Source organism: Myiozetetes cayanensis, unplaced genomic scaffold (genome assembly GCF_022539395.1).
Source record: "Myiozetetes cayanensis isolate MyiCay16 unplaced genomic scaffold, myiCay2020 scf32, whole genome shotgun sequence".
Lineage (NCBI taxonomy): Eukaryota > Metazoa > Chordata > Aves > Passeriformes > Tyrannidae > Myiozetetes > Myiozetetes cayanensis.
Window position 1 is genome coordinate 3,355,898 of NW_026087544.1, and position 23,880 is coordinate 3,379,777.

Here is a 23,880-nt window from a genome sequence, read left to right on the forward strand (position 1 = left end):
GACAGCTCATGAGGGAGAAACAGTGTCCAGAAATGCAGGACACAAGACATCCTTTTTCTACAACATGTTTTATGGTATCCTCTGTCAAATGTGATGCTGACCTTTGGAGAAAAAGGTGGATCTCCCTGTGCAATCCAGCCTTTACATGGCTGGGCTTATTTCCTACCAAATTCCACCAGTCACACACGTGATAGGACTTTGGGGTGTCCTGTGCAGGGCCAGGAGTTGGACTGGATGATCCTTGTGGGTCCCTTCCAGCTCAGGATGTTCTGTGATTCCATAAAACCCTTGTGTGACTCGTTTTTAGTCACCACTTGTTTTCATCCTGAGTGTTTTGCCTTGCAAACAAAGCTCTCGACACCCAGGGATGTTCAGACAGTGCCCCTTTCTCTCAGTTTGTGATGATTTAATGGGTGGATTTAATTTATTGTATAGTTAAGAGCTATAGGTAGTAGATGTGCTGTCTGCCCACTCTGTTTTGATATTGCCAGGGAAGCAGTTATTATTAATGGCACATAAATTCTATCCAACAGTTTTCTTAAGTGCCTTAACAATGGTGCAGCTGATACACAGAGCTGGAGACCAACACTATTCCCAGGGCTCCAAGGGAAGCACTGGGACCCAGGAGTGATGAGGTGGAGCTCTGTGGAGGACCTGACACCAAGAGTCATCTCCTGCCACAACGACTTTCCCATGGAAACAGTGCATAAAGTGCCTCCCAAACTCCAGCCCAACCTATTCCAACCTGCAGAGCCCAGTCTGGCTGCCAGCAAAGCTTGTTTTTCACTGGTGTGACTCACTGACTGTAATGGAGTTACTCCCCATCCACGTTGTGATCAGAGTGGGCAGGCCCATTAAAAATTATTTCCATAGTGAAATTGTGAGGGGGTGTCTGAGCTGCCAGTAAATCCAGCCTGGAAGGACACACAGAGCCACAGCCTGGCCTGAGCAGAGGGTTTTACACACCCTCTGGACAGGGCTGATGAGGCAGCTCCAGTGCAGCCTTTGTTTCTGACCAAAAAAAAACCAACAAAAAAAAGAATCATAAAAGCTGCTGAAATTCATTTTCAGTTCACAGTACATTTGGTGCCAGACTTTCCTGCTGCAATCATGGGAATATATCCTGCCACTTACAAGGAGCTGCCTGTGTGTTTATTTACCCTGGGATGGGCACTTGAGGGCATGTGTGCATGGGTTTAAATCTATATATTTTAAAGGCTCAACACCCGTTTTCTACTAAAAAATCTTTACCTCCCACCAAATTATCTGTTATATTTTGCTGAAAAGTTCAGATATTTTCCTTCTCTTTTCTTCTTCCAACATTTTTTAGCTCTGCTCAGATCATAACAGGCCAATGATGGACAGTGGCAGTGTTTTAGAGTGGCACAGCTATAGGAACTGAATAGTTTCAAACAATACTTCAGCTGCTGAAAATCTGAGAAAAAAATGGTAAAAATAAATGCAAATGTTGCTATGTAGAAGTCAAAAATAAGATTGCATCTGTAGATCTATCCTCCTCTTCTGAAATCTCATTTTCTCCTTTCTCTTCCAAGCCAAGAGAATTGAAAACTGGGCTAAACAGCATGTGAGTATGATGGACCATTCCTTATGGATTACACATTCCAAGACTCCTGCCTTTCTGGGTAAGAAATGATCCACAAGAAAGTGTGGATGTGAGATTTCCTCTGGGCCTTTTCCAAACCCTCTAAATTGGCATCTGTTCTGACATATCTTCCCAGGCACCAAGGCAGAGTGGGGGTTCACAGAGATGAACCATTTTGGGAGCGTTTGTTGATACAATCACAGAACAATTTTGGTCAGAAAGGGCCTCTGGAGGTTTCCCCACTCCAGGTCTGCGGTGTCTCAGGTGGGGAACAGTCTGATATTAATGGTGAAGGGAAGTCATCAGGACATGTGTTGTGTTAACAAGTCGTGTTGGAGCACCAGCATTTGTAAAGAAAGGCCAAAACTGGGAAAGAGCCTCTGCTCTTTGTGTCTTTCCTGATCCATCCTGACATCCACACCTTCAGGAAAGAGTCTGCCCATGACCCTGAGCTTGCTCCTGAGCTTCAGCTGCCTCTTCTGTGAGTAAACTGATGGAGCTGTTTACCTCTATGTTTGATCTATTCCAAGGGCTTTCCCTAGGCAGGAATTCAAGCTTGCTCAATAGAGCTCATTAGGTAATGAGCTTATTCGCTAAGCTCATTAGTGGTGGAATTCATCCTGCTCAGCCCTCTGCAGCCCTGAATCTTGTATCCCTTCAGCCCAGCTCGCTCCTTGCTCTGACCCTTAGCAAGAGGGGTGACTTTTACCCAATTTCATCTGTTTTATGTGTTTTCATTCAACAGCTGTTTTGCTGAATGACTGTTTCTATTATTTAATCTGGCCTGCTCTCCCTTGGTGGCAGAAAAACATCTAAAAGTGCTGAAGTCTTTTGCATCGAGTTGTGCCAAGGCTTGAATATCATGCCAGCTCATTTCATGAACTGAAGCAGAGTGTCTGACTCAGTAGGACTCATCCTATTCCGTGATGGATGCTCCCTGGATTGATGAACAGACGGTTGGGCAGATGTAAGTAGGCAGGAAAAAGAAAGAGGCACCAAGTAAAAGTTGTGATTGCCTCCTGCGAGCTGACCGTGATTGCCCATCTGCACACAAACCTAGTGGTCTTGTGGGAAGTTTTAAAGCACACCCAGGCAATGGCAGAAGCTGGGAATTTCATATTTTGGTTAATTATGCAGAGATCAGAGAGTGAGGTTGATGAAAAGGATATCTCAGGTGCAAAGACGGGGTGGGAGACGGGGCTTTAAATCTTCCTGAACCAAGAGCACAACCGAGATGTGTGACAGTGAAGGATGTGTGTTGGCAATAATGCTTCATTGATTCATGCTCAAAGTGGTAAATTTAAGCCCTGTTTCTACTCATTTCAGACACTGATTACTAGAAAAAGGCTCTCATGCAGTGGAGTAACGGAGGTGTCAGAGTCTGTTATGTCGACACAGCCTGTTCCCATCTTCCCTCAGAGGAGGCAGAAAGAAACAATTGGAGCTTTTCTCAGATTAATACTGATGACAAAGCTCAAGAAATGATGTAAACATAAACCACCCCCCCCCCTAAAACAGGGTTACAATTGAGAATGAGTTTTGCAATCAGCCAGGGAAAGGATAAGTTTGTATCTGCACTAGCAGGAGCTGGAGCAGAGCACCAGGCACCCACTGAACACACCTCAGGAGGATTTCTCTCAGACTGGTCCTAGTCTGGTCAGGTATTGAGCTCCCATTTGCAGCAGGAGCACAGTAGGTGCATTCCTGAAGTGGTGTTTGGTCCAGAAGGGATGCAGTCCTTGTTCTCTGCACTGTGAGCCAAACTGCAGCAGGGACAGCACGGCTGAGGTTGCTTTCACAGAGCATTCCTGATCCAAACTAAGTAGATGGGCTCCAGGAGACAGCAGCTCAGAGCAGCTTTCTCTCCCTTTAGCTTTCCTTTTGAAGACAGCTTACTTCTGCCCAGCATTAGGCTGTGAGAAGAGCTGGCTTGTATTACCCTTTCCCATTGAAAAATAAAGTGCTATTTTTGCTCTTACCATAGTGACTGTAATTAATATTTAAGGAGGATGGCTCCCTTGTGCTCCAGATCATAAAAATATAGGAAAAGTGTGCACATGTCTCCAAATTACACCCCAAAAGTGCACGTGGAGCATGCAGACATGGAACTGAGGATTGTGGCCCCATCCCTCCTAGTGTTCAAGGCCAGGTTGGATGGGGCTTGGAGCAACCTGGGCTGGTGGAAGGTGTCTCTGCCCATGGCAGGGGATGGAATGAGATGACCTTTAAGGTCCCTTCCAATCCTAACCATTCTGTGATTCTGTGATTCTAACTATGTGAGAAAATCAGCAGAGTTAAATAATAGTAAGAAGTGTTTTCCTTAGAACAGAGAAGAAAAAAAGAGGCTGTTTTGTTGTGGGGTGAAATCTTGTTATCAAGGATTTGCATTTACATATTAAAGGCTGAAAATGACTCAAGATTTTATCATCTGCTGTTTTCACATCTGATGTGAAACCCTGGGCAAGATGAGAAAGACAGCAGCAGTTTGTGACTTTTAGATGGCAAAGTGGAGTCACATGGACAGAAAGAATAAAGCAGTGAGTACATGAAAAATAATTACCCGTATTAAAAAAGCTCAGGGTGCTTCACAGCATTGGGGAGGTGTTATTTGATTAACAGGAGCTTGTTAAAAGTGAACCCCGCAGATTTGACGAGGCTGGGGAGGTTTGGGGGGTGCCAGGGTGTTACTGCTGCCATAGGAGGTGCATTACCAGCAACAGCAGCTGCCTCCCTCCACGTCCTTTAGATTTATTACTTGAATTATTTGACCTTTTTATTAGGAGGCTCCACAGCCCAGGTCCAACGAGACCTCTGCAAGCTCAGGTTTCAGGGGCTCATTCCATAGGGCTACTCTCTTCAGAGGCAAAGAGCCCTCCCCAGGGGCTTTCTGGGGATGTGCATCAGCCAAATTTCGCAGAGTCCTGAAGGCAAAAAAGCTGAAGCTGATCTGTGTTTTAATTTTGCTGCAGATGGCAGGCCAAGATGAAAGCAGCAGGTTTCCCCAGGCGATGGCTCTCGGAACCCGGGCGGGGAAGAGCCTGCTCGGGAAATGGTTTTGAGTGGCTGCCCATTTCGGGGTGGTTGTTGCTGTTGTTGTTGTTGTTGTTGCTCCTTGCAGATGCTTTTATAGGTGAGAGATAATTCATACACAGAGTTGCCACTCTGCATCAGGAGTGACAGCCCTGACAATGCCCTCGCTTGTCCCCCAGCCCCAAACACCCCTCACGGCCCCGTGAGGAAAGTAAGAGAAAGTCCACAATGCAGAGGCAGAACAAAAGGGGGAAATCATGAAAGAATGAGGGAAAGAAAGAGCCAGATGCTCCAGCGTCATTTCTGAGGCTGTGAAGCAGAATGAAAAGCCAGTAAAGACTTGCACCTTTTAAAGGAGTAATGAATTGTTTCCTCCTCTGGCAGGCAGTGATTTGACTTGCCACATGCCTCCCAGTAATTTCCCAGCAGGTTTTAATGTTGGAACAATGGCATTCTGTTAGATATTGATTTTAAAATAACTCTTCCACACTTTACTTGTAATTTTAAGAGGTGAATTACAGCCCTTGAATGTGTTCTAATGTAGCAGTGGTAAATAGTTAAATGGGCACAATCTGTTTCTGCAGGCATCGCCTGTCCAGGAGAAGGCAGAGCTTGGCTGAAACCTGCCTGTCTTCTGGTCTGTAGGAAAAAGCATTCATTAATCTGCCTGCACTGAAGGAAAATATTAAGAAATTCACAGTGGATGTGGTGGAATTTGACAGAAAACAATGCCTGTGCTGGGTGTTGAAGCAGCGAGAGTGGTAGGCGATGGGTAAATGACCAAATTGCAGCTCTCTTTTTCTTCAGCTCCACTGAGTTGTGATGCTCACTGAGGGATATCACTGCCAGCACCCTTTGGTGAGCCTGGAGAGGTGGCTGGGGGTGACCATGGGTCCTCTGCCTGCACTTTGCCAGGGCATGTCCATGAGCAGTGCAAGGACCAGCTGCTCGTTCAGGTACCACCATTGCTGAGCTTGGGCTGCATTAAAAATAAACAAACCTGTTCCATCCCCCAGCAACTCAGCAGGGGCAGCTCCATCCCTGTGAGCTCTGCACGGACAGGGCTGAAGGGCAGGGAGGCACAGCCTGTGTTAAGTACAAATTGTACATCACTTCCACTGAAGCCACAGGTCAAGGGCTCGTGTTCACTGAGTGCCGTGGTACCCGAGGTGTGAGTGTGGTCGATGGCAGGGAGAAACACTGCTTGGTGCTGAGGAAAAGTTTCACTGTTTATCTCACACTGGTTTTTAATTTTTTTTTTTTTAATTTTTCTTGATGAGGTGATTGCATTACAGTGCCTGGAAACAAGCTGGGTTTGGTCATAGGTGATCCCATATTCTGGCTTCAGCTGCCCAAAGTGGCTTGGGTTGGGAAGGACTTTAAAGTTCTTCTCATCCCATTCCACTCCCTGCCACGGGCAGGGACACCTCCCACTAGCCCAGGATGCTCCAAGCGCTGTCCAACCTGGCCTTGGACACTTCCAGGGATGGGACAGCCACAGCTTCTCTGGGCAATCTGTGCCAGGGCCTCCCCACCCTCACAGGGAAGGATTTCTCCCTAATAATCCAACCTAAACTTTCTGTCTTGTATTTTGAAGCCGTTCCCCCATCCTGACACTGCACACTCTCAAATGCACAGATCCCTTAAGGAATCACAATAAGAATGTCTCATATGATTTTCCCAGTGTTATAACAGGGTGGAAGTTTTATTTCATGCCAAATCCAAGTGAGCAGGACATGGGGCACAGATTTCACTGTGAGGATGAGGATGAGGGTGGGTGTTGGCAGGATGAAGCTCTGGCCAGAGGGGCTGCAGAGACTCAGTCACTCAGAAGCTCCCTATGCTCCTCTCCCTGTAAGCTTGATGGGCTGTAATCAGCTAAGGGATGTAATTAGTTTTGGCTAATTTGTTGCAGGGCCTTTAACTTTCCTTCCTCTGTCCCTGCTTTCCAACTGACAGTGGCTACTCTGTCCTTTATTTTCAGCTGATGTCTGTAAACTGATTACTTTTACTGGGTCAGCACTGTTATGAAATTATCAGTTTATGAGACTAAAAATAGCTCAGATTCAGTCAGCATGCCAATCACTTCCCTTCATCTCCAATGATAATACAATGTTATCTTTAATCTGTGTTTCTCAGGCACTTACTGTGTTGCAGGCTAGAAAGAAAAGGAGGGGGAAAAAAGAAAGAAGAGCTCAGAAAAAACAAAAAAAAATCTGTAAATCAGTTGCTATAGATGTCTCTCTGCCAAGGCTTCCACTGGTAAATTTAGCAGTCACGTTACAATTTTAGTCAGCACCATTTCTTGGCCTTATTCAAAATAATTCACTTCTCACACAACGAGTTACCCTAAAGGCAAGTTATTTTGTCTTGCACATTAAAAATGGTGTGTTTGCACATACAAATATCCAAAGCCACGGAAAGCATAAGGATGGGTAATTTTTTCTTTTTTTAAGGGAAGGTTAAAAAAAACCAACCCAACAGTAAATTCAACTTGCTCTGAGAATGAATAAAGGTATTTTAATACATCTGGGGTTCTGGTGAATACAAATAGCTCAAAAATGAGATGCTTGCCTGTGATTTATATCAAGACAGTGACGGGAAAAGGTTCCATCTGTAGTTTTCTGATACAAAGACATTTTGCACACAATATCTGTAAATCCATTAGGAGAAGAAAATTGATACACGTTTCATATAAGATGAAGCTGGAGTCAAGAGAATGAAAGCTCAAGGAAATGGCTTCTTTGTGTAGCTCCATCAATTCATTGTTTGATTGGACTCCCTGTATATTAAATTCAAGCAGTTCTTTGGCCTGTGGATACAGGAATTGTTGACTGTGTGGGAATCGGCGGGAGTGCTGAAATCCCAGCGCTTTGCTTCACAAAGGAAACATCCCACCTCTCATCCATCTCCCCATCCACGATGTTAAATATGCAAAGCAGCGTTTCTGCTCAAGCCATTTTTCCTGATTCAGTGTAGTGGCACTTACAGAAGCACTGACACTCACGAGATGATTCCAGGGCCAAACAACAACCTTTCCGGAGGAGCCGGGAGCGGCGGCGCTCCAGAGATGATTGATTATTTCCCTTACTTTGCAAACTCCTCTGAGTTTTGCAGGGAGAGGAGGGTGAATGAAGGTTACTATCAGCTCGGGTGGTTTTGCTGTGGAGACATCAGTGCAGAGCGAGCTCTGGTCGCACGGTCCCCGGCAGCGCGCTCGGGATCCGGCACGTTCGCGCCAGCCCAGCTGTCAGCACTTTGGCAGCGAGGGTTTCACATTCCATTTCACTGCCTGAATCTCAGCCCCTTCCTTTTCCCTGACTGAACACCAATTAAAAAAAAAAACAAAAACAAAACCAAAACCAAAATCAAAGAAACCCAACCGAGAAATAAGCAAAACCAAGAGTGATGTTTCTGTCAGAGGGGCTGCTCAGGCGCCTGTTCGCTCGAGTTCTCCCTGATCCACGTTTTGCAGGAACTGGATTGAGCCAAGGCAAACCAAAACAGACCCTGCCCCCAAACCCCTGCTCTCTATGCACTCAGCTAATAAAACCTCTAAGAAATTTCAGCTCTTGCTCCAGATCAGGCTGTTGACATAACCAGGCCAGCACGGCTGTTTTATTGACTTCCCAGAGTTAACCTGGTTCCTTAAATGAATTATACAGATGGGACTGTGTTGTCCAAGAGCACTGATGTGTGTCTTTCAAACACATTGACCAGTGCAGCCAGCTCTGAAAGAGGGATAGTGTTCTCAAAAGCGTTATGTTCTTGCAAATGGGAAGGGAGAGAGACAGAGATGGATTCTCCAAGGACCACCCCGAGGGCGCTGAGCTGTGGGAGCTCAGCCTTCATTAGACAACAGAAGACCACACAGTGTATCCCTAAGCTCAGACCAGAACAAAATCCATCATCAATCTCTGTCTCTTGGTCTGCATTTTTGCTGGATTCTTGACACAAATGATCAGAAGATCTCTGTGATGATTCCCTCCATGGATATTCCTCCCTGTAGAACCTTCCAGTACCTAAAGGGGCTCCAAGGCAGCTGGAGAGGGGCTTTTGCAACGGCATGGAGAGACAGGACAAGGGGAAATGGCTTTAAGCTGTAGGAGCATAGATTTAGAATAGATATTAGGAAGAGATTCTTGCCAGTGAGGGTGGGCAGGCCCTGGCCCAGCTTGCCCAGAGAAGCTGTGGCTGCCCCATCCCTGCAAGTGTCCAAGGCCAGGTTGAACAGGGCTTGGAGCAACCTGGGCTAGTGGAAGGTGTCCCTGCCCATGGCAGGGGGTGGGATGAGATGAGCTTTAAGGTCCCTCCCAACCCACACCGTTCTGTGGTTCTACTCCCTTGTCTGGGGCTCAGTGGGAGCCCAGCTGTGATACCCAGAGGGACCCTCAGGAGCCTCTCCATGCCCAGGGAGGTGCAGGTAGATGAGGCACTCAGGTTTTCACAGCTACAATTTGCTGCAGGCCATACACGCTGCCCAGGAGTCTGAAACATACTGCTCTTGTCAGGTGAAATGAAAACAGCTATAAAAAGCTTAGAAAAACATGTGTTCTGGGCAAAAGGGCGTGGGGTTGAGTGGTGTGGGAGAGGTCTCGTCCCCTCGCTGTGTTTGTGATGCACACGGAGTGTTCCTCTGCTGCCCCATCCACAGCACTCTGTCAATGGGAATAAAACTGAATATTGGACAGGGCTCTGAGCAACCTGGGCTAGTGGAAGGTGTGGAAATAAATGAGGAAGGGGGTGGAAATAAATGAGCTTTAAGGTCCCTTCCAACCCAAACCATTCTGGGATTTTACAAGGCCAACATGCTGCTAACAAGGCAACCAAATTTATTATAATTAAACCATTACTAAGTAGATGTAAAACCGGTGGTTATTGCACAGCAAGTGCAATAAAAACCAGGACAGGCACATGAATGCCTGGATGGGACCAGCACTGTGCTCCTCCCCTGCTTTCAGCAGCATTTACAGTCCTGAGATGGGGGGTCCTGGGGGTCAAAACCTCCTGAAGGACACAACAAGAGTCCTGGCAAGGCCAGTGCTTATTGTACTGGTGCTTTAGAGAGGCTGGGTATCTGCTGGCCTCTTGAGAAAAATGTTTCTGCATGAATTGGAGAGCTGATTTTGAATTAATTTTGAATAGTTGTTTCAGTAATTCAGATTGATTTAAGATGCACCCAAGAATAATGCTTTCATTATAGAACCTCCTGAGCAAAATTTAAATCGTGCTAAATTAAAAACAGCCTCTGTTAAACCAGGGCTGATGAGCACAGCAGAGGGATCAGAGATGCAGGGTCAGTATAATTTAATTCCTTTGCTTTGTTTCCCATTCCAGAAAAAACTGTTGTACCTGTCTCCTTGGGTTGTTAACTACCTAAGGAGCTGGATCGCCCTGGATTTCTCTGAACTGCTTTGCATAGTAACCCCACCAAAAGCAGCAATTATTTATTGATGCAGTGCTTCACCTTCCAGAAGAACAGCATTTTTATTGCTTTTTATTTATGGGTCAATCTGGAAAATCGATTGTAGCCTAAGGATACTTAGGAAACTGGAACAGCAGCTGATGCACGGTACAGTGGGAGGGTTAATGCTTCCCTACTGTTTGCCTTGTTTGTTTGTTTGTTGTAAGTAAACTTTCCATTTTATATAAATGGGGCTAATTTTTAAGGTCTTAATAACATGGGAAAAGTTATCCTGCATATTCCAAATCACTCCTGTGGAGCACTCTGTCAAGGCAACGGTGGGATTCCAGTGTCAGGGAAACCTTCACTTATCTGGATTTAAATGTATCAGCTGTTGAAAACAAAATATATGTGTACAGTTGTGAGTTAAAAACCTTTGTGCTTTGTAATTTCTTGCTTTAAAGGCTGGCTGAATTATTAAAGGCAAAAGTCAGAAAATATTTAAGATACCACTAAAAGCTCTGAGTGTTGCTGAAATACAAGCAGTGAACTGGTAAGCACCAAGCAGGCAAAGTCTGGTGGATTAGGAGACCTTGGCTGCATTTTTGGCAGCGTCTCCGTGTTGGGAATTGCCAGTACTCTCATTAGCAACAAGACCCTTCCAAACATATTGAAATGGCTTCTGAAGAGAGATGTATATGAAATATTGCCTGAGTTGTGGGCACAGCCAGTGCCTCATTCCACCAGTGCTGGGATCCCACCACAGACCTGACCAGCCCCAAAAATGCCTCTCCAGGAGGGTCTGGAGGGGGCTCTGCAGAGGTGCTCTGGCAGCAATCGAGGTTTTTATGGCTCATGGTTGCAACTTTGCTTTCTAGCACAAAAGAAAAAAAAAATCCCAAATACTACAAGTTTAAGCCTTGAGACTTTGACAGCATTTTATGGGTCCCTTCCCGACGAATTTTTACAAAGCTGTGTTTAAACATCTAATTTCTTAAACCCGTGTCAACTCATTTAAAGCACTCATTTATCCATAATTTCTGTGATTACAACAGATTGAGAGCACTTCAAGGTCCTCGGGAGCACTTTGGTTTGTTGGTCTGTGCGTTCAGAAAGGAGAGGGAAGGACACCAAAACTGATGGGAGCAGAGACTCAGCCACTCCCCAGCACATTCTGCACGTACTGGGTTTGTTCCCAACCAACAGAGAACGTCCCCTTGACCCCAGCTGTCCTGTCACAAAGATGTAACAGCAGAAGTGTGAATGGGCACAGGGGTGTGTAGATAGAGGGATGGGTGTGATCATTATTAAACAGAAACCCCAGAATAGAACTGTATTTTCGTGCCTTTCCCTTCCTGCAGAGGACACACAAAGGAGCCACCCAGGGCAGGTGTTTTTCTGAAGCTGCTGGTGGGGACAGGAGGGTGAGAACTGACCAGTATGGACCAGTCAGAATATGCAAAGCTGAGCCACAGGGTGGGGGAGTGCTGGGCTGCAAAGCCCACCTTTGATTTCTGACTTTCCCAGGATAAGGAGCAGCTTTTGCCATAAACTTGCACACTTTGCTTAGATATTAAAAAGGAGGAATAAGAGATCTTTAGGTGACTATGACAAAAAGGTTCTACATTTGCACTTAATGAAGAAATTCAGACTTTCAGTTGTCACATACCCGGATTTGGCACCTTTCTGACAGCTGAATTATGATTTTAATAATTTAAAAGTACTACTGTGAGCCTGCTCATGTCTAATGGGCACAGGGAAGTGTTTAAAATCAAAAGCAGTTTTGAGAAGAAGTGGGCACAGTATTACAAGAACAAGAATTGTCTACATCTGAATATTAAATCTTTGTGAGCTCTCCAGTGGGAAAAACTCTGTGTAAAGCAACTATGAACTCAATATGTTGTTCTGATGTGTAGAATGGAGAGATTGCCCTCGATCACAGCTTTGCATGGCCTGCAATGCCCACTTTCCTTTACATAACCTTGTCAGGGTGAAGGGCTTGGCTATTCTGCTTGCAAAGGTTTTAGTCCAGAGCAGCAGAAGCACAAATCTATAATCTCAGCAGAAACATCTGTAAGAGGGAAATGAAATATAAGGGAAAAAAAGTGCCCTCCAGGCTACATTCCCCTCGCTTTGATTCCATTATCTTTGTACCTGTCCATGGGAATGTTTGAAATTCCGCTGCAACCGCCACGGCACACTCAGTTTTCAAACTCACAGCTACACCCAGACAAGAAGCTCACAGCCTGCTCAACGGAGTGAAAACCAGACCCTGCAGTATTTCCAGTACACTGACCCACCACATCCGCCTGAACTCAGCAAATCTGGGGTTCCTGGCGTGTCAAGTGAAGCAACAACGGCCGGCATCGCGGAGAGGCACAACGGACACATCAGCGACTTTGTGTGAAACCCACGGCTCGAATGAACGCCAGAAAAAAACCCAGCAGCTCTCTCTGCCAGCTCCCCTGCACCCGCCTCAGCTTCCCTCTCCTACAGCAGGAGTGCGAATCGGGACCTGCTGCTCATGTCAAGTGGGTGGAAGAGCTTTTTTCCGTCCCGTGCAACTTCCCCCGAGCCGCAGAAGTTGTGAGGCAAAGAACAATCAAGCCCTCAGCGGTTCCTGACCCTTCCCGAACATGCACCCAGGGAAATGCCGAGGAGCAGCTGAAGTCAAGCTCCCCGTACATGCTTTTGCCTGCTGCTCAGGGAAAGGAAAAGTACTACTCACCCCAGTGTTGTCATGGTTACGATAGTGTACCAAAAGGAAGCAGGGATACTGGTGAATTTGCTCGCCGAGGACCCTTTCTCCGCATAAAACATCACAGTTGCAAAGATGATGATTGCCATAGTGAGGGAAAAGAGGAGAAAGCCAAGCTCGGAGGCACAGCTCTTCAAGGTGTAGCCCAAGATTCTCAGGCCCTGGGAATGGCGGGAGAACTTGAAAATCCTGAAAACCCTGAAAACCCTTAGCGTGACGAAGGCCCCGCTGACGTCCTCGTTGTTGGTCATCACCAGGCCGATGTAGTAGGGCATGATGGCCACCACGTCGATGATGCTCATCACGCTTCGGATGAACCTGTAGCGGCTCGGGGCCGCAAAGAGTCTCAACAGGTACTCGACGGTGAAGATCATCACGCAGGCCGTGTCCAAGCAAAAGAAAGCCACGGCGTACCTCTCCCCGCACGGGAGCTCCTTGTTCCCGGGCACGGTGCCGCAGGGCACAGTTTCCACCACGTTGGTGATCACAGAGACGGCGATAAAGAAACCGGTGACGTAGTAAAAGACTAAGGCTAAGGTGCTGGTGTGGGGGTTCTCGAAGGCTCGCCACATGGTCTGCCGGAAGCTCAGCGAGGGCATGGACCCCTCCTGGTTGTTCTCCGAGTCGTTGTCGTCCATCAGCCGCTCCGCGTTTTCCCGCTTCCTGTCCTTGTACTCTTCGTAGCAGCAGTCCCCGATGATTTCTGGGAGGATCCCGTAGAAGGCGAGCTCTTCGTCGTAGGCAGAGATGCACTCGTACCTGGGGTAGTGCAGCTTGCCAGTTCTATAAAAATTTAGGATGCACCTGAAGACCTCGGGGTCCCGGTCAAAGAAGTACTCCTTGGTGTCCTCGTTGAAGAAGAACTCCTTCTCGGTGCTGCCCAGGAGAGTGTCCGGGTATCTCTCCAGTGTAGTCCTCCAGGTCTGGAATCGCCGGCCACTCACATTGAGAATGATCAGCTCATCCTGCCTCTTGTTCTTCTCTGTTGGAGCCAGTGGCATAGGGCAGTTGGCCACTGGCATCCATCCTATGGCAGCCGCCCTGGCAAAGGGCAACCACGCTGCTACTCCTGCTGCCATGATGAGCCCAGGCCTTGTTACTGGAGAGGATAATCAGGACGCTCCCGAGACCTGCTGCGAGTCAGATCAGTTCCATCTAAAACACAGAGCAAAACAGAACACAGCACACAGTCAAGCAGGGGGTGTCTTGCCCTGGTGTGTTGAAGAGTTGGGTGGCAGACGCAAGAATTTGAAACAAGTGGCTCGCCCTCACCTCCCAGTTGAAGAGGGATGTTAAACAAGGCACATGATAATCAGCTCGGCGAGGTTGTGGCATTATTGTAGACTGAAACTTTGAATAGCAAATGATTCCTCATTAAAAGCATTTTAAAAGTAGCATAAACACGGTAATTTATATTTGCTTCCTTACAAACAAGACTAATCCATAATTCCCCAGGTGTAAGACTCGTGTGCTCATCAGTTTAACTACAGCTGTCAAGAAAGAGCTGGGAACTCCAGTGAAATCAGCTGGCAGCTCACCCCGTGAAATCCTACACCACAAAAACCCCAGGCTGGGCTCAGCTGTGTTTCCAGACTTAAACAAGTTCAATATGTTCTGAATCTTGCACTAAGAACATCCTCAGCTAAAAGGAATGGAAAAACCAAAAATCTCTGGTTTTCACTGTTTTTATTCCACCTTTAATGCAGGACCTGGCTTCAGCAGCAGTTTTTTGCTGCTGTCTTTAAGTTAGAGGTGGGTTTTACCCTTGTGGAGAATTCCAGCCCTTCGCTAGACCATGGGGAATGTTGTGGCTTTCAGGGAAACACTGCTCAGAACACCTGAGCAACAGCAAACTTCACTCCCAGGTGTGAAAGCTCATGGATTAAACTATTGAGTACCAAGAGCATCAGAATGAGGGAAGCCCCCAAAGCTGGAGAGTTTCCCTCCAGCAGGAATTCCCTGCTTATTTCCTGGCTAACAGAGGCCAGAAGTCCTTCAGCTGAAGAACTGAAGGACTATTAGTTTGAAGCAACATATGTTCACTGCACACTTGGATTTTTAAATGAAAAATACCCCAAGTTGTCCAGATCCTCAGCCAATATTCTCTTGAAGTTCAAGCAGTTTTTGTGCTTCTGATCTAACCATGAATTTTCTTTATCTTTTTGATCTTTGGTCAGAGTTCTTGCAGTCATTAACTTTTGTTTTAACTTGCACTTATTTTCATTTCCCTAATATTTTTCTAACTCTACCTTATGAAGTTATCTGAAGAAAGGTGCCATTACCATATAAGCTGCATTAGGAGCCCTATCAAAAGTCGATTTATCAATGGAAATTCCATTGATTTCACTGACTCAGGCCCTCAAAGCTTAATTTCATCTTTGCAGGCAGTTTTCCTCTAAAGTTTTTAAACTACATGAAAGCTGCCACTCCAGCCAGTGAGGCTGCAGCATTATTGATTTCAACAGGCCATCAAAACACTGAACAAAAAAATGACGGAATCCATCTGTGGTGAAAACGACTGAACCGCTCACAGAAAGGCACCTCCTCTTCAGGGCAAATTAACATTCATCACCTTAATGTGGAGCATCTTTCTATGCAATTGTGCTGTCTAAAGGACAATTGAAATCCCTCGTGCGAGCATCTCGCTGCCGCTGGAAGAGGGTTTTGTAATTATGGAAGGTATAATAATCCACAGTGATGCTTATCCCAAGGAGACACTTTGCTTATCTACATGGCACTGGAGCAAGCATCCCACGACATTTCCCTCCTAAGGATTGTTCAGCATTACAAAGCACTACTTTTTTCCTCTCGCCCTAAAGGGGGAATTTATTGCGTTAATGGTGCCAGACTGGCAGCCCTGGGGACCCGGCTCTGCTGTCTGTGCCAGGCACAGAAAGTTTCTTTGCATGACTTTGAAAAGATCCCCCAGTCCTCAGCTGAAAGGGCATCTCCAGGGGGCTCAGTGGGCTCAGGCAGATGCCTCCTGCCAGCAGTGGTGGATCTTTTCACTTCTATCAAACACTTGAGAACAAGAGGCAGCAAAATAGCAACTATTTCATTCATTTATCAACAAATACATACAGGCAAACAACCAAGAAACCAAGATAAAGCACCTTGTTCTTCCTTTCCCTGCTGGTAATCTGCCTTCTCTGCTTTTTAATTTCAATTAACACCACCACAGTCCTTCTACCAGGATTGATGCAGGGTGACCTGACCAGCTTCCTCACACTGGATCCTCATCTCCCCTGATTTCTCAGGGGAACTGCATTAGAAACCTCTTCTGTACTTTCATAACTTTGGTTGTGGATTCCAGGTTACCTACATTAGCCTCTCAGGCACTATAAATACTTCACATATAATTGTTCTAATAAAGCAATGGCAACTCATAAGTGACTTACACATTTTTAAATCAATTTTTTAAAGATAAAATGGGTCCTTCCATGCTGGCAGTATGCGTAAGGAAGCTATAAATATCTGGGCTGTGAAGTGGACAGGATATTAAAGCACAAGAGAAAGAGAGGGGAATTCATCTGTGAAAGTTTAGCTCCCATTTTTCTGGGACCCAGAGATGCAGCTTTTAAAGAAAACAGCATGCACAGCTTAGTTTTCTAAGTTGCATTGAATCTGCTCCATTTGATCCACAAAAACCCACCCAAAAAGTCTTTTTTTGCCTATAAGTTTTCTTAAGAGGGAGAGGAAGAAGAGAAATGAAATCTCCAGTCACAAAGGTCTTGGTTTTCCTTGTCCATAAATCCTTGGAACTTCACCCGTCCCCGAAATAAGAGACAGAAAATTAGGAGAGAAATAGGACTGGATTTGTAATTCAGGGCTGCACAACCTAAGCTGAATAAAAAAAAAAAAATAAGATGAAGTAACAAGTTTACCTACAGAATGGGGTAAGAATCCTCCTTTTCTGCCTGCCTGGGTTTCAGTACCTGCTATCCAGCCTGTTTAGGCTGCAAAGCAACTGGCTGGACTCAAAATCTACTGTACTGTCCACAGAGCCTCTTCAGCTCACATAGAAAACAGACATACTCTAATTCCAACAAGCATATATTTAGCTATACCCGTATTTCTAATTTTAATTACCGTAATTTCTGCTTGTAATTTGAAAGGAACTAGTTAACAGCAGACTGGCACCCTGCTGATGACATTTAGAAGACCTGGCACACGAGATAAAATAATTTACCTCCTGATTTAAAAAAGTCAGCATCTGTAGAGAAGGGAGTCTGTTTTCTTTAGAGATAATTGTGAGGACAGTGAAATGGTGAAGTGAATTTGATAGAAAAGGCTGAGGCATGAGCCCCCTGTCCCCCTCCCAGGACATCCAACCTCATTGGGGTCCCTCCTGGCCACTGCTGGCTCCCGAGGTTCATTTGTGCTGCAGCCACTCCATGGGCACCCTGGTTTCATCCCACTTGGAAATAAAAACCTGACAGGCATGGCAGGTCAGGGAAGCTCTGGAGGAAAACTTCAGAGAACAGTTATGTCTGTTCACCTAAAGGGTCAAGAAATAAAGGCTGGATTCTTACCCCTTTAGCTCCCCTGGCAGTGCCACACTTAAGAATTGTCTCTTCATCCTCTCACGAAAGCAGAAACAACCCAAAAATCTCAGTGTTTCCCTTTCTAGCAGCAGACAGGGATGATTTGAAATCCGCCCCACAAACATACTGTGAGTTTCTTGATGAGACACTGATAACGGGAGTGAAGAGCCTTGACATCATTCCTTCTTCCCTGCCCTTGTTGGGTCAGGCTCAGGCAGCAAAGAGACATTTGCTTTAAAGCAAAATATGTCAGCCAAGACTCGATATCCTCGGTCAGTCACACACCCTTTCCCTTCACCACCACATCAGGAAATGAAACTTTCTGCAAAACACTCTGCTCCCTCGGTCTGGTGGAGAGATTTAGGAGCAAAAGCAACAGGCTTAAGATGAATGCATGCAAACTTCTCCCCTCCCTCCCTCCCAGTCAGCCCAGAGAGCCCCATCTTGCAGCGCTGCCTTACCTGGCAAGGAAAGACACCCGGCACCCAAAAGTAGGGCTAAATGTGGGGAACTGGAAGGAAGGGGGAGCAGTCACTCCTCAGGATACAAGGTGAACTGTGCTGCCTGCCTCTTGACTCCCTCTCTACACGCAGTCAGAAGCAATCAGTAAATGTGATCATCATTGTGAAAGTATATATAGAGAGATGACTAAACAGCTTCTCCCTCATTACTGCCGAGACGGAGGCTCTCCCTGCCTCTCTCGCCTGAGCTCGCTTCGCTTTGCCCCCTCCCCTTCCAGGACCGCTCGGAGCTTCGCCCTGGCTGCCTGATCCAGCTGGGAATGGCACCCGGGTCCCGGAGAATCCGCCGGGGTGGTCGCAGCAGGGAGATGGACCCGGCTGGTCCAGGGAGGCAGGTTGTGGAGCGCGGCTGGAGAAGGGCGGTGTGAGCTGACAGAGACACTGGCAAATGGAGTCGTTAAATACACAGAGCCTACCCTGCATGCTAATGTGCCAGCAGTGGCAAGGGGGGGATGAAGGGGGGAAAAGTACGGGATGAACTTCACGGGTCCCTCCCGGAGCTCCCTGTGTGTCCCTGGCTCTCTGTCAGGCAGGGACAACACAGGAGAGGTTCCTCCTAGACAAGAAAATGAGCTATTCCTCCAGCATCACAGACCTACAACCAACACCTTCGCCAGAGCGTGAGGCTACACTCAGCAATAAAAAGAAATATTTCAGATTTATACCGATCTTTCCCGTTCTCCTTCTCCCCTCTGCCCTCCCACCGCCTTTCCCTTTCCCCCTTGTCTTGCTGTTCTGGCTCGCCCTGCTCCTTGGCAGCTCTTACCAGTCCTGTCTCCACACCACCTCAGCATCCCTCTTTCGTCCACGGCCAGAAGTTGGACTCGGCACGCTCAGAGAGACCCGGCAGCCCCTCTCATTTATCTGTTTGCCGGCGAACCTCCGTTAAGCACATAACTACAAGCCCAGTTCAGAGCGAGCCAGCCTTGCCCTGCTCCGCCGGGCAGCTCCCGGCGGCGACTGATGCGCCGCAGCGATAGTTGGTGACTTCCATAAAGTCAGACCGATACGCACACGAGCGAGCGGAGCTCGGCCGCCTGGCCATCGCCTCGCCTCCCCGCACACAGCCCAGCTCCGCACGGCGCTGGAACGGCGGGATCGCGGCATCGGCGAGGGGCGGGAGGCACACGGGGGACGCGGGGGTGGGAGCCCAGCCGGGGGCACCGCGATTGCCCCTCGCTCCCCCCGCCCCGGGGCCGGCGTCCCCCGCACCCCTCGCGGCCGGTGCTCCCCCTCCCCACTCCCCTCCAGCATCCCCCGGGGGGACGGTGCCACGGTGCCTTTCCACCCCCGCGGACCCCCCCTCTCACCTCCGCAGGGCGCTCCCGGCCGCGGCCGCCCGCCCGGAGCCTCCGCGGCCATGCGGCTGCCGGGAGCGGGGCGCGGGGACGCGCGGAGTGCGCGGGCGCGGGGCGGTGATGAAGAAGGATCAGCACCGCGCCCGCGGAGAGCGGCGGAGCATCAGCACCGCGCGGGAGGAGAGCGCCGGGAGGAGGGGGCGGTGAAGGCAGGGCGGGGAGGTGGTGGTGGTGGTGGTGGTGGTGGGTGGGTGCGTGTGTGTGTGTGTGTGGAAAGGGGGAGAGGATGCTCCGGAGCGCGGCGCGGGGGCTCTCCCGCACACGCCCGCCCGCAGAGCCGCCGGCAGGTGTCACCCGGAGAGAGCCCGCGGCCCGTGTGCGGCACCCCCGGCGTGCGGGGGGAGCGGGGTCGGGCGTGCGGGACACCGCGGGTGGAGGATGCAGGAGCAGGACCCCCTGGCTGAGGGGTGCGCTGAGCAAGGGGGGGTCGGGGATGCGGGACCCGCGGGGCGGAGGGATGAGCTGGGCAGGGGGTCAGGGGTGCGGGACCCCTGTTTGGGTGGGAGGGGCTGCAAGGGTTCTCTTGGCAGAGGTGGGAGATGCTCCTCCAGCTGCGTCACTGTGAGCGAGGAGTGGGTGTGTTGTGGGGTCTGGTGTGCCTGTGGTGCCTTAAAATAGGGGAAACAGGGACTTGGCACAGCCAGTGCTTACCAGGGGTGGTTTTCCAGGTGCAGTCCCAGAGCTCTTAACCCAAGGCCTTCTTTAGGACAAAAAAACAGGGAAAAAAATCCCCTCCAAATAACCAACACATCAACACTCCAGTTGTGTAGTTTGGAAAGTGTAATCTGAAAAATTCTGATACCCTTCTTATAGAGTCATTAAGGTTGGAAAATACCTCCAAGATCACCAGGTCCAAACTTTAGAGTGAATCCCACCATGCCCACTAAACCATATCATCAAGTGCCACATTGACTCATTTTTTTCAACACTTCCAGGGATGGTGACTCCACCACTTCCATGAGCAACCCATTCCAGTGCTTCACCACACCTTCAGTGAAGAAATTTTTCCTGATATTCAACTGAACCTTGACCTGATCGATCCAACTCAGGGTCTCAACGCTGTCTAATTTCTGATAATTTACCGCAATTATTAAAAAATAATACTAATTTCTGAGTGTCAGATCCTGAGTAATCCTCCCCAAAACCAATCTCCCCAGTAATATTTGAAAGCTGCAAACCAGTTATGAGGTTATGCAAATGCAATGTATCTTTAGTTGTATGCTGGACACATGAATAGTTGTGTGCAAAGTGAATCCTAAAACTTCTATGAGAAACTTTCAGTGGCTGTAAGAATTTAAACATATCAAAGCACCCCAAATCCATCTTTATAAGATGTCTTCAGAACTGCTTTCCACTTTTAAACCCTCCCTCTATCTCCACTTGCTCTTTCCCTCTTGCAGATACTCAGAAGAAAGCAAAACCAGAAATGTCATTTGGCTTTTGCTGGTATAAGAGATTTTGCTGTGATTTACAGTGTCATCACTTCATAAAACTTCCTGCCTCTTCTCTCACTGGGGCGTGCTCTGGCCTCACTCTCTGCTGGTGCTGCCCTGGCTGTGATTCCGAATCGTTTTTCCCCCATGACTCGGCCCCTTTTAACTTCCAATCTCTATTAAAAAGCTAATTTGGGAACTCTTTTGCAATGCTCCCAATTTTGTATTTTTAAATAGAGTATGAAAGTCAAAAGCAAGCTCTCTGCAGATAGTCTGATGTGAAAATATTTCTTCTTCTCTCTTTTTTTTTCTTTATCTTTTTCTCTGTTTCTTTCCCTCTTTTCTCTCTTTAACTCTCTCTTCTTTCCCTCTTTCCCTTTTGCTCTCTCATTCTGCCTTTCCCTTCCTCTCTCTTTCTAGGAACAACTCCTTATTTTCTACCACACCAATTAAAGCTTTCATTAAAACTTTTTGAACAACTTTTCCTCCTTCTACTCCTAAAAAGTAGAACCAGCTGGTGCTAAAACAAGTCACATTCCCAGAGAAACAACTGGAATAAACTATGCATGGTTAAATATCTGCATTAAATATAGCTCACTTGATTTTTTTTCCCCCTCTTTCATTTTCTGTATTTATATCCTGTGCCTCTACAGAGTATTTTATTTACTGTGTTTGTTCTTTGCATTGGGTGCTGTCCTGCATAAATTCTGTATTTCAATTCATTGACTTCGTGCTAAAAATGTCCTAAAAATGAATGCATGAAGGCATAAGGCACTTTTTATCTCATCCTAAAAAGCCAATAAAAAGTATCTACCACTTTTTTGTCCTGAAATAAGATGCCTTCCTGCCACAGGCCTGGCAAAATCAGGAGTTCCAGCATCTTTCTCACTCCTGTGTCTGTTTTATCCCTGGAAACTGTAGGTGGAAATGGTCTTCACTAGGACCAATCTAAATTTTCTTTGAGATAGGAAAAAGCTGCCAAAAATTGGATTTGGAGAAAAAATTCTGCAGGCTTTCTTATAAGGAAAACAAGGCTATTCAATTGGGAAAGTGCCCATAAGAAATAGTCCTTCATAACACAGTTCTGCTTTAGGTATTTGTTCTGTTTTGGTGTGGGTTTTTTGGTTTTTTGTTTGTTTGTTTGTTTTTGGTTTGTGTTGTTGTTGTTGTTTGGTTGTTTGTGTGGGGTTTTTTTGATGTTGTTTTTTTTGTTTTTGTTTTTTTTTCCAAGGCCAAGATTGGAAATATTTTCTAGATGTTTGTAAAAAATGCTGAATTCTCTCAGCATCCCTTCAGAGTTTTCAAGAGGACCTTGTTATTGTCTTAAAAATATACCAGAGGGAAAAGTGACTCATTTTCAAGCCCCTTTTGAAGCAGAATCCATACAGAGAGATGTGAAGGGTCAGGGGATTTATTTGGGGTGACTGGAGAGTATGTTAGCTCTACTTTGGGGGAAAAATCAGAATTCACAGGGGTGTTATTCCCATCTTTGTGTGACTCTCAGACCCATCCACCTGCCTGAGATGACGTATTCTGGACAACCCATGCCTTGGTCTGAATCTTTCCCTGCCTGTTGATATTTGGGAACCAGGGGATTTGGTTCAAGGCCATCTCTGATTTACAGCATGTTCAGTTTTTTTTTTTCTTCCCCCTCTCTCTGTTTGGAGATCTTCCAACCCAAAATAAAGCCTCCCAGGCAGCTGCATTCTGCCACTTCTTCCTAAAAGGGAAGAGGAAAGAGCCGTGGACGGGGTCCAGCAGCTCAGAGGGAGCCAGCAGCTGCAGCATTTGCTGCTCAGCTGACATTAATGAATCAAGAAAGGATCACACATGATAGTAGAAGGAAAAGACCCTTGAAGGGCACTGATTTAGGGCTTTGATTGATTGTCCACTGCCCTCTGTCCCTTCCTGGTGCGTTCCGTGACTCGCTCCCCCAGTCTCGTTTCACACGGGGAGTAAAACAACAGCCCTGGGTTGCAAAAACCAGGAGTAAAACAACAGCAGCTCGTTGGGGATGGTGCTTATCCTGCCATATTCCATGTTACCAGCATCCAAACATCAGCAGTTCCTGATTTTGGATGAGAGTGGGAGTGTTGCACGGGGCAGGTAGGGAAGGGCAAAGGGGAAAGTGGAGCTGGAGGGCCCAGGGCAGAGTTGAACTCAAGAGAGTTGAACAAAGAAATTATGATGAGGGGGAAATCAGGACAATTGGCTTGAAGTGAGAAGCTCTGTGAACTCATATGAATTCTTTGCTGTTCTGCTCTTTACTGCTCATGCTTTGGTGTCTTCATTGTCCAGGCAGGACTTCACACGTTGTTCTTTATCCCACTGCTCAGCAGCAAGTTTCTTTTGCTTCCAGCCAGTTGGGAATTCTTGTAATTATGAGTCAACCCAGGCTAAAAATCTCTGAACTGAGCAGAGCACAAGCCAACTGTGCTCCTTTGATCTCACACTCCTTGGGTTAACCAGTCACCATCAAAGCAATCAGCATTATCTGCTGGAAGTTGAGAGACCAATTAAAGAATAGCAAAAAAACCCCCCAAAAACTCAAAACCCCATAAAAGCCAAACCAACCTGAAATAAATGATTAATGTTAAATTATCAGGTTTGGGATGGTTACCAGAGCTCCAGTGATGCTGAGGGTTTTGCTGCCAGAGTCAACAGCACAATAAATTGGAACTGCAGTTTTTTGGGTGGCTCATAACCAGTAAATCAGGTCTGGGAAACTATGCATTTACTGCAAATTTAAGGAGCTGTTCTTTCATTTTTAAGACTGCATTTTAAATCAAGTCAAGAGCCATAAAACAATATACAGCTTGCCCAGCTATTGTCTGGGGAATGAGTCCTGTACTATCATCACTCCTTTTTATTATTATTATTATTAGATATGGGGGCAGTGAGATTGTCAGTGTTCAGCCACCAGGTATAGAAGTGTATATAGCTGTATATATATTTATAGGGTATGTGGCTGTATCAAAAGTGATGAGATCTCCTCTACCCAAGGCTTTTGGCTGGAAGGATCTGGGGGGGTCTGGAGGAGGAGGATTCCCTCAGCAGCAGGAGATGGTCCCAACTCATTGCTGAGAAAAAAGAAACCCAAGCAGAGGTGGATTTATCCCCAAACCAGTTTATTACACCAACCCCCTCTCTCTGCATAAAAATTCTAATAGGCAGAAGTAAATTTATTCTTTTATCTTGGAACAGATTAAAAATAACTTTACCTGCAGAC

At 46.9% G+C, this 23,880-nt stretch overlaps 1 protein-coding gene across 5 annotated transcripts in view; it reads right to left on the reverse strand.

Moving 5' to 3' along the window:
• The window catches only part of KCND3 (potassium voltage-gated channel subfamily D member 3), a 119,625-nt gene extending 100,261 nt beyond the window's left edge, over positions 1-19,364 (reverse strand). The window contains exons 1-3 of one of the 5 annotated variants that reach the window (XM_050326699.1): positions 18,627-18,931; positions 17,801-17,850; positions 12,766-13,950 (exon numbers count right to left, since the gene is read on the reverse strand). In XM_050326699.1, the coding sequence (XP_050182656.1) occupies positions 12,766-13,874 (1,109 nt within the window). In that variant the 5' untranslated portion in view covers positions 13,875-13,950; positions 17,801-17,850; positions 18,627-18,931. Of the gene's footprint in view, positions 1-12,765; positions 13,951-17,800; positions 18,180-18,626; positions 18,932-19,170 lie in introns of those variants that run through there. The other 4 variants (XM_050326698.1, XM_050326697.1, XM_050326696.1 and 1 more) reach the window with 4 other exon arrangements.
• Positions 19,365-23,880: the final 4,516 nt, after the last annotated feature.